This window comes from Mytilinidion resinicola (assembly GCF_010093595.1).
Source record: "Mytilinidion resinicola strain CBS 304.34 unplaced genomic scaffold BDZ99scaffold_3, whole genome shotgun sequence".
NCBI classification, from domain to species: domain Eukaryota; kingdom Fungi; phylum Ascomycota; class Dothideomycetes; order Mytilinidiales; family Mytilinidiaceae; genus Mytilinidion; species Mytilinidion resinicola.
In genome coordinates, this window is record NW_022985439.1 from 180,199 (window position 1) to 196,578 (window position 16,380).

At 50.3% G+C, this 16,380-nt stretch overlaps 4 protein-coding genes across 4 annotated transcripts; 2 read left to right on the top strand and 2 right to left on the bottom strand.

Moving 5' to 3' along the window:
• Positions 1 to 59: 59 nt before the first annotated feature.
• Positions 60 to 2,087, bottom strand: BDZ99DRAFT_180188 (uncharacterized protein). The gene is made up of 3 exons (XM_033713047.1): positions 408 to 2,087; positions 315 to 353; positions 60 to 160 (listed from the first exon to the last, which is right to left on the bottom strand). The coding sequence occupies exon 1, from the start codon at positions 1,907 to 1,909 to the stop codon at positions 536 to 538; it is 1,374 nt and encodes a 457-aa protein (XP_033581520.1). The 5' UTR covers positions 1,910 to 2,087; the 3' UTR covers positions 60 to 160; positions 315 to 353; positions 408 to 535.
• A 747-nt stretch (positions 2,088 to 2,834) lies between these two features.
• BDZ99DRAFT_566541 (uncharacterized protein) lies at positions 2,835 to 3,526 on the top strand (the record flags this gene model as incomplete). Its single annotated transcript, XM_033727593.1, has 2 exons — positions 2,835 to 3,280; positions 3,351 to 3,526. The coding sequence occupies exons 1-2, from the start codon at positions 2,842 to 2,844 to the stop codon at positions 3,524 to 3,526; spliced, it is 615 nt and encodes a 204-aa protein (XP_033581521.1). The 5' UTR covers positions 2,835 to 2,841.
• Positions 3,527 to 4,076: 550 nt separating this feature from the next.
• BDZ99DRAFT_515346 (uncharacterized protein) lies at positions 4,077 to 6,411 on the bottom strand (the record flags this gene model as incomplete). Its single annotated transcript, XM_033724962.1, has 4 exons — positions 4,077 to 4,442; positions 4,530 to 4,667; positions 4,782 to 5,202; positions 5,318 to 6,411. The coding sequence occupies 4 exons, from the start codon at positions 6,409 to 6,411 to the stop codon at positions 4,077 to 4,079; spliced, it is 2,019 nt and encodes a 672-aa protein (XP_033581522.1).
• Positions 6,412 to 8,731: 2,320 nt separating this feature from the next.
• BDZ99DRAFT_506048 (putative beta-glucosidase) lies at positions 8,732 to 11,820 on the top strand (the record flags this gene model as incomplete). Its single annotated transcript, XM_033724146.1, has 10 exons — positions 8,732 to 9,141; positions 9,208 to 9,534; positions 9,588 to 9,658; positions 9,711 to 9,955; positions 10,014 to 10,257; positions 10,308 to 10,714; positions 10,792 to 10,831; positions 10,965 to 11,050; positions 11,114 to 11,576; positions 11,616 to 11,820. 10 exons carry the CDS (start codon positions 8,732 to 8,734, stop codon positions 11,699 to 11,701), a joined length of 2,379 nt encoding a protein of 792 aa, XP_033581523.1. The 3' UTR covers positions 11,702 to 11,820.
• Positions 11,821 to 16,380: the final 4,560 nt, after the last annotated feature.

Consider the following 16,380-nt stretch of genomic DNA (forward strand, 5'->3'; position numbering starts at 1 on the left):
AGTGTTATCATATATAATTAAGGCTAGAAGCCATTGTTATAGGTGCTTACTTACCCATATCATAGTAACATATAGAAGGACTGTAAATTCCCCCTAACTTAAGGATCCTATACTAAACTTAGTATATTGTTCCCTTGTTCTCGTAGTACGACCTGCCTGTCTTGGCATCATTGCATAATGTCAGCTCTCCCTCATAAATCTTCGTTCGTCTTCATTGGTTTCTCCGCGTTCTTACTGCTGTCCCACCGCTTCTCGCTCATAGACTCCAGCTTCAAAGGTCCGTGCAGGTTGTACCCAGAAAAGCTAAGACATACTTATCTCCTAAGTGTTATGTGAACCATGGGCGTCATTGGCTGGTGCTTCTCTTGTTAGCGTTGATTGAGGACCTCTAGGCCGGTGAAGCGGACCTACATGGCACGCCGACAACATAGGTAGCACCAATAAGAAGGCTCTACACGGTATCCTTGGAATGAACACAGCTAATTCTGGCGAAAGCGGTGAGGCTCGCATAGCGATAGTGCCGTCAAAAGCGGCTCTAGACTGCCTCGGTACGTTGACCATGTTTCCAATCCCCAACAACCTCCTCTCCCCATCTCCCGTCCGTCAAAATCCATCGCACCCTCGCTTCCAACCACTCCGTATTCCCCCAGAACCCCCAGCTCGCCTGGAAGCGCAACCAATCCACAAGCGCGGTCTCCCAATGCCTTACAAAAACGCTCCAATCATACTCTTTCTGGCTCACGGCTTTCAACCGAGCCAGATATCGTTCCAGTAGTGCCTTCTCTCCGGGCTGCATAGCCAGTTCCCGTCCCAGCGGTGCGTCCAGATATGACACCAGGAGGTGCAGCGGAACAGAGCAAGTGAACAGCTTCGCCAAATCGCAGACGCCAAGCCCGAGACCAACATACTGGAAATCGTAGAACGCGACTTCTTCGCCAGAGGTGCTGGTAAACAGATTCTCGCTCTTCACATCTCCATGTATCAACGTCTGATACGCTTCTGTCCGGCCCCAGCCCTGCTCCCTCGGGCCTAGGAGATCAGCGACAACTTCGGACAGCGATATGGCGTCCTCGAGCGGCTTTGTCAATGCCCCGGTCCATTCCGACTCGTAGTCGGAGGCGAGGTCGTCGTACTCCTTCCGCCGCGTCGCAAGGTAGGTGTAGCCTCCGTTCAGCCACACGCTCTTCTCCCTCCCATCTTCCGCGGTTAACTTGATCTCTTCGAGCGGTGGACGGACGAATGATCGCCGATCCATGGCTTTCGCCCGCGGCCACCAGAAGCCGTGGAAGCCGGATAGCCAGTCAAGCGCGGCGTGGACTTGGGTGGCTGCTAGCTGCGCTCGCTTGTCGCCTGCGACTGGATACCGTTGGCGGAGATCGCTGAGAAGCATGGCTGTCGTAGAGGTGCCGTCGGCATGGTGCTGGTTTATGCTTGCAACGCAGCTAGCTACGGGGACAGAGGGAGGGAGAAGCGGGGCTAGCTCGGAATAGAAGTACTGCTCGACTTGGTAGCTGAGAATCTTCCGCAGGTGGCCCTCGTCATTGGATTTGGTCGGTGGAGGGGTGATTAGTTTTAGGATGAAGGATTGGATTTCCTGAGGTGTGGAACCGTTGGAATTCGTGGTGGATGCCGATCGCGAGGTTTTGGCGGAGGAGTTTGGGGATGAATTTGGCGAGGCGGTCATATGGCAGATTTCTCCGTATCCAGCCCATAGAGATTGAATGACTTTGAGCGATTGGAGGTGCAGTCCTCTTGAGACGAGGAGAGAAGAAGCTACGGAAGAAGGGGAGGGCGGCGGAGACATCTCGGAGCTTGGAGAGACGAGCGCACGAGAAATGAGGATAGGGAGAAAAATGAGCAGAGAAGAACCTAGAGCAAGTTTGTAGCTTGTTGTGAGGGAGTGAAGCATTGGGCACGAGGGTAAAGGCTGGTGCAAGCCTGGCAGTGGTGTTGAGATGCCCCACTCTCGCTTGAATGCTAGCGTCAGGGCGTGAAACGTTCCTTTCTTCTCCTCCTGATCGTTCTCAGCCAGTAGCGAGAACAATGATCGAACGTTTATATGAGACTCTTGAAAGAGGGGTTACACGGACAATATGGAAAATGAAACCAAAGCGCCGCGTGTCTTTCCTTACACAACAACAACATGCGAGCCCTCGGGGAAGCAATCGTTGTGTCAATAGTGTAATCCTACAACTCTTCCACGCTATCAAACACCTCGTGGCATCGTACACAAGAAGAGAGCTCCAAGCAGTGGATTCTGTCATCGGATCGACGCGGTATGCCGGGACGAATCGAGACCGTACGGCAGATGGCTAGTATTCATCTGCCCGGTGCACTCCTGCCTCTCTTCAGTACAGCCACTTTGAAGCGATGCAGAGTTTTCATGACTCTTCTCTTTCGAAGCTCAGTTAACAGAAATTATTGTAGGGTACCTGCGACGTCCTGTCGCTGTTATATGACAGCCGGCCGATGTCCATCAGTGCATACTGCTGGTAGTCAAGTGGAGGGCCTTGAACGGCGTGGTGCTCGGTCACTGCTAAGCCTCGTCGGACTAGGAGCAGTAACTTGCAGTCTGTGACTCCATGGGACCGATACATGTTTCTCCTCAAAGGGCACTCCCTCAAAGAGCGCTTGCATGCCTTTGTTTGCTGTCTTGCTTACTAGGCGAGCTTGACTCATCTCTAGCTAGACTATAGTTCTTTGTAGAGCACTCTAGTTTCATGTTCCAAGGCCTATGCATGTATGTCACTGTAAGATTCTAGATATATAATCCGCCGTTTCCGTCTTGATAGTTCCTCGCCGCATCGGATTTCTACCGACACGAGAAGCACGCAGCAAGCCATGGCGACCTCAGATCCAATGGCCACTTCCAACCCTCCTCAGACCAGCCAATCCACCAACGATCCAAATGACGAAACACCGACCCATCTCAGCAGCATTCCCGATCCAGGTCCGCATATTAACGGCCACCTCGTTGCAACGGGCATATGGAGCGATGGTAAGAGGAAGATGTATGTCCATGCTTCAGGAAAAAGCACCATGAACCACGCTTGCATTTCCTACTATCCATGCCGAAATGCCGCGGTGGTTCGTAGGAACGGCGACGACAGATCACCTTCAACCTGCGAACAGGAGCACGGTTGGGTTAGAAACGTACATGTTCTCAACCAGATCTGTACTGGGACAGGCGTCACCATCAAGCCAACGCAGGCACAGACGTTCGATCATTGGCGAGGCGAGGTGCTAGACCAGTTGCGCAACAATCCTGGATTCACTGATTGTTAGGGAGTAGCGGTGAGGGCTACGGCAGGCGCACAGCACCACTTGTATATAGTCTCACCTTCCTCAAGACCTCTCTCTCTTATCATGGACGGGCTGGGAGGCGGTGGACGGGGATTACAGGCTGTATTTCATGACCCATGAGAGGTCGGCGGTCAATGGGAACTGGAACATGTGTGTTGGTCGGGACAGGAATAATCCTAGGATCTTCAAGCTGGACAGGATGGCGAAGCAGGCGAAGTTGTGATTTTCCAGATGTTGTTTAGGGGTTTGCTGCTGTTTTGACATTCCTTTTTCGCTCTTGTAACCGAAGTTATGATAAGACCTACATCTTAACAATCTTGCAATCGCGTGTTATGAATCGTCTCTGTGTCTCTAGCTGCTGCCCTTGCGAGTTCCATTTGAGAATTAGATCATCTAGGTCCTTGCATGAACCCTCTAGCGATTTACTTCTCAATTGTGATCATGATCTGGCTGTCACAGTATCCCTTCCACGCCGCTCCTTTGCATATCAACTACTAACCCTCGTCATTGAAAAGCCTGGAGTGCAAACCTTCGAAGCCGTGCTCAATCCCCCGACACACACGTGACTTGCACGTGATGGTCAAAAGAAGTTCCAACCGTGGCAGATGTCGTTTGCCATATTCGACTCCCTATCACATAATCGATATTTAAGGTTCTTCAGAGATAGTCGATATCAAGTTTCTTAAATTTGATTGTATACCGGCGAACCGTTGAGGACTTGGGGACCTGTCGAGGGCTTGGGGACCTCTGACCCTGCATACGATCTCTCGTGGTTACATGACCAAAGAGACAGGCCATTCCCACACATCAATCGTGGGCGCAGTGTTCCACCACTCTGCGTCAGAGTAGCCTCTTTCATCGCTGTAGACAAGGGAAGTTTCAACCGACGCGGACTGACATCCAGAATCAGCTGCCCGTGAAGCAGCTCTTTCTGTAGCTGCTCTTGCCTGTGAAATGGCTTGATGCCCCGAAAATGTTGCATAAGATTCTGTGTGGTTCTCGTGCGGATCCAAGCCCTGGATTGACTGACCTGCGAAACAGTAACAAGGGCGACTTGTGCTCCAAGAATATGTAGGAGAGGCGATCAAGTCTGCGTCATGTGGCTGGCTAGCGCCGATCGCTTTGTTGAGCTTGATTACCTTCTCCGTGTTAGCCTTGGACATACACATTAAGGCAGAGGCCAAAGTATGACTAGCTTTGGGTCACAGGGTAGCAGCGAGACGTACCAGTCTTCGTAATGGTCTCCAGTAAATGCTCAAAATTTCCAATACCGTCTGAATTGTCTTGATCTCCTCTGAATCCGGCCCAGGAACTTGCACCGGTGGGTCCAAAGGCCGAGCGGACAGCATCATACTCTTAAACGCCTACAGTAACGGAGGTATGATTAGCGTGCGCGAGACTGGAGGGTAGTCGTAGCTGGTTATCATAAAGTAGAAGCACTGAGACGGGTGTGGCATATTTAGCTGCGATAAACGTACCAAAAACACACTCCCTGCCACGAAAGCTCCATAGCCGCTAATGGGCGACAATCTTGTCATATCTAGATTTTGTGCGACAAAGAGTTGAAGAAGCTCCGCGAATTTGATTGCCTGCTGGAGCACCAGATCGGCGCTCTTCCGAACCAATTCTCGTAAAACTGATGATTCCACAGGACGACGCGAGAGGATCGGGACCATGGAGGCGTACATGATAAGTCGACTCAGGTAATACATGGAGCAGACGGAGGCGAGGAGCTCAGGGCTCTCATCGTAAAATTCTGCTCGAGAGCAGAGATCTGTGAGGGGTAGGCCGATAGAGTGTTCGATAGGATCGAAGAGCTCAACTAATTTGTAAAATTCAACTGATCGTTGAAAGTCTGAGCGCTTTGAAAAGTCGGAGATGAAAGCCTGGACTTTAGTCCTGTGTAAATTAGATTATAGCTGGCCTTGCAATCATGGAAACGTTCCTTTCTTGAGAGGCAGCAAAGGTAGACTTATGTCACGGATTCGAAGAATTGGGAGTAAAATGAACTTACCAAACACCCAAAACCTTGACCAGTTCTGCCATCAATGAACACGACGAAGGTCCAACCATTCCTTGATTCGGTAAAGAGTCAGTACTCAGTGTCCAGTCGGCTTCCATCTTCTGACTCAGCTTGAGCTCTACACTTTGTAGTAACCCTCCTCTCTCAAACTTTGCCGGTAGCGGCAAGCCTATAACTCTCTCACATGCTCTGGAGGTATCCGATTGATCACTACCAATACAAAAGCTGCACCAAGCTGCCCAAAAGCTTCGTCTTCTCATCTCGCGTTCGAACTTCATATTGCTGTTCGTTGAATGGGACGCAACATCTTCGTGCAACCGATCAAAACCCAGGAGCTGAACTAGTCGATAAGCTAGAGATGCATGAACGGTGGCACGCTGGATATCTCCCTGCGAGAAATAGTAAGTTTGCAAAACCTGAAGAGCTTGTACCCTTATCCCAGTGGGTTCATCGACAAGAGAGAGCACTTCCCGACTTGCGGCACGCGCCCATGACCAAGACTTTTCGAAAAGCGTATGCACCGGAAATATCTTGATGTACTGTTTGTATGGCGAGTCAACCTGCTGCAAGAAGATTGCTGCATGTGCAAAGATGGCGCGAAGGAGGTAGTCTGGTATACGATCGTCCATATAGAGCTGAAAGGCTATACTTTTATGGAACAACAGTGTGGCATTATAGACTCGATTGAAGTAGACTTCCCAAAGAAGTGTCCCGAATTCCGTAGAAGGCAATTCAGCGGCTTTGGTGTCTTCAGAGTTGGGAATACGGTGCCCTTCGGCGTCAATGCTAATGCGCTGCCTCTTTCCTGGTTGTGCTGCAGCAGAAGAGTCCGAGGGGTGGACATGCTCTACACCACTCGACAGCGATGCCCTTGCCTGACTTGTCTTTTGCGCAGTGCGCTTCCTATTTGGTGGTGGCGGGTAACTACAGGCAGCTCTCTGTTTACGACATCGCACACAGCACGGCAGCTCGCGATTGCATTTGAGTTTCTGGTCCCGACACCGTAGACATGCCACAGTTGGCTTTACTCGGTTGTCTTGGGGCAATTGTGGCCCTGTGGCGCCGCCCTCTGCGGGGCCTTCCATCCTTGTCGTGTTGGTTGATCAAAGCTAGAAGCAAGTTTGGCGAGAGTTGCAACACCAAAAGGACAGTGGCTGACCAGATGTGAGATTCGGGGTAATGGAGTGGAAAGCAAGTCGGGGCGAATAATTTGCCTGGGCGCGAAAGAGTCCCTTTGAGTCGTGCGAGGTTACGGCTTACTAAATCTTAGTCGCTAAATGTAACACTTTGGACAGGTTCGGCCCGAACTCTTGATGCAAGTACGGCAACGTTCGAATATGGTGCACTGCAGCCCCTAGTTAGCATTCGTCTCAGCACGAATTGACGAGTAAGAGGACAAGTAAGAGGATAGGGAGAAATAAATGAAGAGACTGGAAGAGTGCTTGAGAAGAATGACATTGTGGACGCGGAGTGAGACAAGCCGACGCCGAAACCGCAGTTGTATACTTCCATTACAAGTGCTGCATACCGGTTGTGATACATTATCCAACACTTTCCTGGCGGATCGTGGATTTCTAGATCCGCAGAACCAGAGCTTTCAGAACGGTCGGGCTGGTTAGTGGGCTATTCGGGGAGATGGGAGTGGTAAGGATGAAATCTTTGGGGTGGTCGGGGTCGGGCACAGAACGCTTACCTCAGCTAGTCTAGACGCAATCTCGATAGTTCGCCTATTCTACAGGTACACTAATATCTATCAGGACTCGGTGGGATTGTTACAAATCCCTTTGGGAGTCAACGTTTTTAAGCCTTTTTAAAAGCTGGCGCCCTAGCGACGACGGCCTCCTGTTGGCTCAACTTAGCTCAACTTGGCTCTGGAAAAACTTGTGGTTGGCTGAAATCGTGCCTGTGCACAGCAGCCTCCTAATCACGGTCCCAAAATGGCCCATGCGTTTGCAGCCACAGTGCAAATGACTTACGAAGGGATTAAAACTCTAACGAATGTATCTTAATCTGGTTAGTGCAGCGCGTCCCCTTAGAGTAACGTCTTCGCGTCTTTCCACCATCTCCCATCCATCTTCAGGACGGCACATCCATCTCTCTGCCAGCATTATACACTAGACCAAGATGCGGCGAAACATAACAACACCAATGGGCGAGACTGACACCATCCTCTCCTCATCGCCTTCGACCCGCCGCCTGAACCCACGTCCAATATTGGTACAAGGCATTTGTCCCCCTTCGACCTTTTTGCCTCATCACCCCTAACCCAGTCGATTGGAGAGGGTCGCGGTTCACGCTGCTGTAGTTCTGCTGTTTAGTTAGCTTCTAAACTCTACTAAATTAGCTCCCTCGCGAATCTCGAGAAGAAAATCAAAGAGTCGATATACTTGGAAAATCCCTCTGTCATTGGCTCAGACCTCGGGTGGCGATATTGAAGTAGAGACGACAGTCACGAATGCGCCTCCTTTTCATTACCCTTTGTACTCATGCCTGAGAAAAGCGCCAGGTATTTTCCAGTCAAGATGATTCCTTTGTGCTCGATCATGAGGATCTTTCTGCGAACATATTGATTAGATTTTGAATACTCGCGAGGCTGGGGCTCATCTGGCATGCCGCACAGCCTTCGAATATCCTGTCAGTGCAGAAAATTGGCGTTGGGTCTCCCCGGAAGTGGGTAAGTTGCTTGGCTCACTACAGTCTAGAGAATGGAAGGTAACTCTGCCAGTTAATACGGTGCGATGATCTGAAACGATACACGCGTTCTAGGCCTCGTTCAATCCCTCCGAATTCCTGGTCATCTATCGTATTGGGATACAGGCACTTCGGAGATCAGCGATCACGGCATGACGAACCCGAACTAGCAAGCCTATGGCAGAGCTTCGGCATACCATGATTAACGAAGGACGTGCAAAGCTCCGGAGTCTCACAGTACAAGTCCTCGGCAAGTCTTCTAACAGGCCAGAGATCTACGACCGAAATTCCGAAAATGAATGCCCGTCAACGAATCAAACGTTCCCGGCCCGAGCACCCATAATCTGGTCCGTCCGACCTTGCACGTTTGACGATCCCGCAGTTCTACCGTGGTGGAACCGAAGAAATCAGACGCTATTTACTCAGCATTCCGCGATAGTTAGTTAGCTGGGGTATGCGGTATGCAGCATGGGGTGAGACCCCACGTCGACCCGAGCTTCTGCCGTGAATGGAACGAGATGGTAAGACGAACAGAAACGTAAGGGAGGTCATGTGTCTAGAAATACAAAGTTAGGAAGATCGATTTGCTTTTTTTCAACTCCAAACTTAAAGAGCTTCTTGCTGCGTATTTGCTACTTTTCAAAACTATACATCTCTGATCATTTCGCTCCGATGGTTCTCAAATCGTCAATCCCGTCTCCTCAAACTCCCAAGATGAAACCTCTTGACATCGAAAGGGCTCTAGACGCGCTCACCATCACAGAGAAAATTGAGCTTCTCTCCGGTAATCACACCACCTTCCTTCCTTCTCCTTTACTCCTCTTCCTAATCACACCGATCGTACGAACGGACTTCTGGCACACAAAAGCAATCCCCCGTCTAAGCATCCCCGCAATCCGAACAACTGACGGCCCAAACGGCGCCCGCGGGACCCGCTTCTTCAACGGAGTACCGGCAGCTTGCTTCCCCTGCGGAACGGCGATGGGCGCGACATGGGATATCGATCTCATGCGGAAAGCTGGCGGGCTGATGGGGGAGGAGGTGAGAGCCAAGGGAGCCCACGTGCTGCTTGGTCCGACGGTCAATATTCAGCGGAGTCCTTTGGGGGGACGGGGTTGTGAGAGGTAAGTGTTACTCTTTTATGAGTTATTTCCAAGCCACCAAGCCAGGAGATTTACTCATTATTGAAGCTTCTCAGAAGACCCCACCCTCTCCGGCACCATTGCCGCCGCGGTAATACAGGGCATGCAATCCAAAGGCGTCGCAACGACCATCAAGCAGTACGTTTGCAATGACCAAGAACACGAGCGCATGGGTGTCAATGCCATCGTCACGGAAAGAACGATACGACAGATCTACCTAAAGCCATTCCAGATTGTTCAGAGGGAGGCAAAGCCTAAGGCGGTCATGACGGCGTATAACAAGGTCAATGGGCTGCATGCGAGTGAGACTAAGAAGCTGGTCACGGATATTTCGAGGACGGAGTGGGGGTTTGACGGGTGCGTCATGAGTGATTGGTGAGTTTGACGGTCGCAGATAAGAGGAAGGGGTGATGGCTAACAGGGGGTAGGTTTGGGGTGTACTCGGCGTCGGAAACTGTGAAGGCAGAATTAGATCTGGAGATGCCTGGGCCGCCGCGACGTTTGGATCCTCGTATCCAAATGTGTGGGACAATGAGAGCTAATTCAATCAGTGCGTGGAAAGCAACTCATGATCGCCATCAACGGCCAGAAGTTGAGCACACACGAAGTCGACAAATCCGTACGGAACGTCCTCAACCTCGTAAACCTAGGGATAGCATCTGGTGTGCCTGAAAATGCACCAGAAGGAAAGTTAGACACACCAGAGACTGCCGCATTGCTCCGGAGAGTTGCGGAATCATCTATCGTTCTCCTGAAGAACGAGAACAACGTCTTGCCGTTCAGCAAAGACAAAACTGTAAGGAGTTACTTCGCTGCATCTTGAAGCAAATGAACGCCGACTTGCTTGTAAACAGATTGCCGTCATAGGCCCCAACGCAAAACATGCCCCCTATTCTGGTGGAGGCTCCGCAAATTTCCGCCACTACTACACTACGACGCCCTATGACGCTATCAAAGCCATCGCCAATGGGTCTGTCCACTATGCGCTTGGCTCTGCAGCATTTGTTACCTTGACTCAACTCGGTGGCCGGCTTAAAACGTCAAATGGGGGGAAAGGGTGCACAATGCGCTTCTACCGCGAGTCTCCAATGGCCAAAGGTAGGGAGGTGCTAGAGGAACTAATGATTGAAACACCTTCGCTTTTCTAGCGGATTGGAGCCATCCAGACATCGACGGTGACCTTTTTTACGTGGACCTAGAGGGGACGCTTGAGCCAGAGGAGGATGGGACTTGGGAGTTTGGGATTGCTGTCCGGGGCACCTCACAACTCTTTGTAGACGGGAAGCTCGTAGTTGATAATCTGAACAACCAACGAAGAGGGGTCAGCTTCTTCGATTCCGGAACCGTCGAAGAAAGAGGAACAGTTGAACTGAAGGCGGACAGGAAGCACCGTATTTTAGTTCAGTTCGGCTCGGCACCAACGTCAAACTATAAACTCACGGCCGGTGTGGCGCCGATGAACGGCGGTGGGATCAACTTCGGTGGTTTCCAAAAGATAGATCCAGAGGTGGAACTGCAGAAAGCGATCGAGCTAGCAAAGTCAGCTGACCAGGTGGTTCTTTGCGTGGACTGAACGTAAGCTTCTCCCCTCTCCCTCGAACCGTTTCTATACGAAACTGACCTGAACCGTAGTCCGACATCGAATCCGAAGGCTTCGACCGTGCGAATATAGGTACGTAAAAACCCATTACACCCACAAGACGCTTCTAGTGTCAACTTCCCTATAGTTCAAGCAGCATCCGAAGAACTCTCCCCTTCCGCTCCCCCCTCTTCCCCTCAGATATACCTGTTAATACCCACCTCAGACCACCCACCTCATTTGGACGCCCTCATCTCTGCTATCTGTGCCTCGAACCCTAATACTACAGTGGTCCTCCAATCCAGCACCCCCGTCAGCACCCCTTGGGCCCCCGCCGCCACTGCGATATTGTAAGCCTGGTATGGCGGCAACGAGGCCGGCACCGCGCTTGCCTCGGCTATCTTCGACGACACAAACCCCTCTGGTAAGCTTCCTCTCTCCTACCCCTTGCGCGTGGAAGACAATCCCGCGTATTTAAGTTTCAGGAGTGAGAGGGGGCGGGTGTTGTATGGGGAGGATGTGTACGTGGGGTATCGGTGGTACGAGAAGATACAAAGGGAGGTGAGGTGGGTATTTGGGCACGGACTTTCTTATACCACATTCTCTATGGGTGAACTAAGGGTGGTTATTGATGAAGCGGCGGATGTGCTAGATGTTGAGGTCAAAGTACGCAACACGGGCGACAGGGAGGGGGAAGAAGTGGTGCAAGTTTACGTGCAGCAGCTTGAGCCTAGGATTGAGAGGCCGGTGAAGGAGCTGAGAGGATTCAAGAAGGCAGCGGTGGAGGAGGGGAAGCGTGAGGTTGTGAAGGTCGAGATGAGTTTGCGGTATGCGTGTAGTTGGTGGGATGAGGTTAGAGATGCTTGAGTGATGGAAGCGGGGAGTTACAAAGTTATGGTAGGAGATAGCTCTCAGGGGAAGCTTTTGGAGGAAGATTTTGAGGTACAGAAGACGAGGTGGTGAAATGGTGTTTGAAATGGGGAAAAAAGTTGAACGACACCCTGGCTCGACGTTTCGTCACGTTATGATTAGAAAGCTACCGAGGCACATTTGCAGACTTTTATCTGCTCTAACAGAAAACCTTAAATATGCAGCTTCCTGTAACGTATTCCACAAGCGAGCCGTCCACCCAAGCGAGCCGTCCACTTCATCATGAAAACCTGCCTCAAACGTTAATTGCTCCACAACGCCAATAGATATTAACTATATACAACTTGTAGCCTGATCTGCAGCAACCTCTGCATCGTTTTTGCACGTACGAATGTTGTGCCCTGACTCGCCGCAGCGCCCACAGCGCCGCACGATTCCATCAGAGCCTGCTCCACCTTGCTGCTTTTTGCTTTGAGCGTCCTTCTCGAGCCGTTGAGCAGCTATTTGAGAGCCTGCTTCCATTATCAGAGTTCCTTCCCTCTGAATGCGCTTTTTTTTGCGCGCCTTGCGCTTTGTGGCGGCTTCATTTGCCTTTTGAAGGCTGGTAACGGTATCGCGCAGCAGCGCAGCTTGATGCATCATGCTTTCAGCACCTTTGGAGAGGCTATCAAGCGAGTCAAGAATGGCTGTAGGCGAGCTATTTTGATGCATTTGAATGCGCTCACGAATCAAAGCTGATTGAGAGCCTAGCTCAAGAGCGTTGCTTGGTGTTTTTGATTCCCATGGAGCCTCCACGGCGGCAGGCGGAGGCGACGGCGTACGGAGCCTAACATCAAGCTTTAATAGCACTGCTTCTGGATCAAGTGGTACAAGGCCTGCGCCTCGAAAGCCTGCGCAAATGTTGCTCTTTGTGATTGAGCTGTAGAAAGCTGCTTTGAATGCTGGCAGGAACTCTAGCTTGGTGATATGGTTGATATGGTGGCGCACCAAGTCCTCAATTTGGCGCCTATACGCCTTTTTCATTGGCGCAAAGCAGCCAACATCAAGCGGCTGTAGCAGGTGCGATGAATGCGCTGGCATACAGAGAGTAATGATATTATTCTCCTTGCAAATCTGTTGGAATTCGAGCGAGATATGGCTCTTGTGGCCATCAATAATCAGCAGCCGGTGCGTGCCTATCGTGCGATCTTTTGTATGCGCATTGAAATGGTGTAGCCAGGTAATACTAAGCTCATTTGTTGTCCAGCCATTATCGCTTACTGCTATAACCCAATCTGGTGGTATATTGTTGCCCTCGTACCATGCAGAAAGGTGGTATAAGCCTGCAAAGATAATAAATGGTGGAATAGCCCATCCACAGGCATTAACACCTTGGATTATTGTTGTCCATTCGCGATTGCCTGGCTGCACAGATTTTGGACGATTACGGCGCTCAGAGCGTGTTACAACTACGCCTGTTGAGATGACACCCATTTGGAAGCCGGCTTCATCGAAGTTGTGTGTATCTTTATCCAGGATGCCATACTTTGCTTTTGTATTGCGCACAAGCTCAAACCAATCGCTAATAGCTTTTGGATCCTCGCATAGAGCTCTTTGACGGTCGTACTTTCGATTGAATTGTGTTTTGAGCTCAGGTGTTCGCTTGACAAAGTTCTCTGGCCAGTTCTTGCCAACTTGGCCGGCGGCGCGCTCAGCAAGCAATTTGTTGGCCATCTCTCGTACAGCATACAAGCTAGGCGGAAATCCTCGCAAATCCAGGTCGAGTATATGTTGAGTGATAACTGATTCCTCTAGCTTTGAAAGCTTCTTCGAATTAGGCTCAGAATCGCGTCGTGGGGTTGTTCCAGCGCGTCGATCTCGAAGTGTGCTTCTGGGGACGTCATATGTTGTAATAGCGCGCCGTTCGCTTGTAAATTGCTGCCGATTGATTGCTGCAATAGCCATGCATATTCGACCTTCATTTTGTATTGATTGCACGTTGTGTTGTCGACGCATGGTGGTTGGAAGTTGACGCGTCGCGTTTTCGTGATGAAGTGGACGGCTCGCTTGGGTGGACGGCTCGCTTGTGGAATACGTTACGTTTTACGTTATCCTCTAAATTCTTTTTACTCAAATTTCACATGGCCATTTATCTCCACGAGGATGTTTCACGGTGAAACCAATAATATACTGGTCATGTAAAGCCAGCGCCAAGGGCTATAAAACTTACCCTTCACGGTCCTCAGTTCCCTCAGAGGAGGGAGGAACCTGTTGCATTATGACAATCACCTACAGCAATTACTGCTGGTAGTAAAGAGGGCTTTCATGTACATAATGTTCGCGTCCCACCAATGTTCAGATGCTACTGCCTGCAAATCAATAGAACCGAGACATCAACCAAACACACAAAAGCTCACTATGGCTCTGGCCAGTGTTCGAACCAAAAACAACCAAGTGCTATGTTGTTGCTGCGACGAGTATCCAGAACCAGGCTGCCTCGCGCGTAATGGTATCTGTGGTCTAGAGGAACCAACCAAACATTGTGCTAGCCCTAAGCAGCGAGAATAGATGATACCCAAGACCGCGTTACTCCTTTAGAGCCCACCACTCTCGGAGGCGGGCGCTAAATTGCAGTCATTGGAGCTGAACTTCAGAGAAAGAGCGGAATAGAGGATCGCATCATCAAGGAAGATTCAAGCACGCTCCTAGCCACACGGGCCCAAATCTCTGCTCATTTAAGTCACCACTAGGCCCGCACCATAGGCAGCGTTGATCACGGATTGCTCGAACCCAGCCCCGAATAATTCAACTTGGCGGACAATGGGCTTGATCCACAACCACAGCTTCATAGTCCTTTTGCCATTCTTGGTGTGATCCGCCCCGTCAACGCGGCCCATGACATATTTTCCAATCACGTCTTGATCTCTTCCACGCTCATGGTCTACTCGGGTCTTTGAAGGAAGCAAGAAGCCGTCGCAGTGGAGTAAGATCTTATACCTCAGGAGAGGTGCAGATCGCGTTCATAAATGAAGCTTACATGCTAGTCGTCAGACTTCTGATGCTTTTCTCAAGATATTGATAGATGGTCCTATGTATTTGGACATAGGGCTGCAGCAAGCAAACTACAATCAATTGGTGTCTAGGTTTGGATAGACTTCTTTGTGCAAGGAAAGGATATTGGCTACCCCCTTTCCTTCTTTCGTCTCCCGTCTGTCTTCTTCGCATCTGCTTTCCCTCCTCTCTCGTATGCTGATTCGCTTTCTCACGGCTTTGTTACTTGACTTCCCTCCTTATGGCATCCATCCTTCACTCTTGCGTCACGAACAATCTAATTGCGTACTTTGTAATCAAACATTACACTTGCTAGACCTGCTAGTTCACTTGAACGTGATGCCTAGAGCTCAGCTGTTTCACCAACTAGAGCTTCGCGAGTAAATGAAAGGTATAGACAGCAGTCGACATTCACCATTCCATGGAGACAAAAGAGTACGTTTGTCTGACCAGGGCAGCTGGATGCATCAAGGTATAAAAGAAGCTCTCTGAGTGTAACTTTGATATCAATCAACCGCATACACCCCGTCTATCATACACCCCGTCTACCACCCACACTATCAAGTCCACCCACGGCCCACGGCATCACCAATGAGCCTCTGCAAGGCAAACGAGAGCTTTCGCGAGCCTCGTGCCCGCCTCTGTGGCGATCCCACCATCCGGAACCAATTCTTCAGTACCTTCATAGATGCTGTGATCCACCCCGTCTTCGTCACGAAGCTTCCAGCCCCCAAAGCTGAACTCGAATACGAGACTCTAAACCTCATGCAGGGTTTCTTGAATCCCCTTAGCTTCGAATACTTTAGATCACTTAAGTCTCTGGAGGACCTCCTAGTAGCGATAGTGAAGCACATGGAACACGACCACATCCGTCATCTGAGGGAAGGGGCCTGGGAGTCTCTCATGGCTGATAATATCTCGGAACATAGTGCGCCTTATCACAAAGAGGCATTCGATGCCCTGCGTGACAAGTTGCTAGAAGAGCGAAGTACTTGAGAGGATAACAATCCCGTCGTAATCTATTTCTTGTAGGTAAATGAAACTCAGATCTGATGTTCACGGCTAATATAAACGCAGTAGCCTAATGTTGAAGCTAAATTCAACATATTCAACCTTTGTAAGAATCTCTAAAGCTGTTTCAGGGGACGAATGGGATTGGGACGGTCGTTTATAGGGGAAGAAGCGCTGGGTGATCTTGGTGCTTCATTTTTAGACTGTGCCATAGGACCGGTTTGGGACCGTAGGAGTATCTCCTATTATTGGAAACTGCGAATGGCGGTGCTTCTCTATGCAGCCCACACGACGTAAGCGCCAACAGAGCGCTGGTTAAAATCTAATTCGGGGATTAAAAGCTTCCTAAGCTCGGTATGAGTGCGGCCCGGGGGATGTGCTGGCGCCCTTTCATTTTTGGGCTAGTCATGGTTCTCTTTTCAGTTACACCGCTATCAGCAAAAATGCACAAGCTTGGGTCTGGGTATCGACAACTTAATTGAAGAGGAAACACTATTGCACTTTCGATATCCTGCTTTCTCTCCCTCTACTGATTCATATATTGTTATATACTGTGGTAGTTTGTGTGAGATTCGGGATCACTTCCATCAGCTTCCATGGGCGGGCTGCGGGAAGCCTAAGAAGCTGACATTCACCAAGTTCAACGCGCTAGCAGCATCCGCACTGACCGCCGAGCCCCACCATGGCTAGCGCGTCTAAGTTTACAGTAAAGGCCTAACACGCTACAAGCC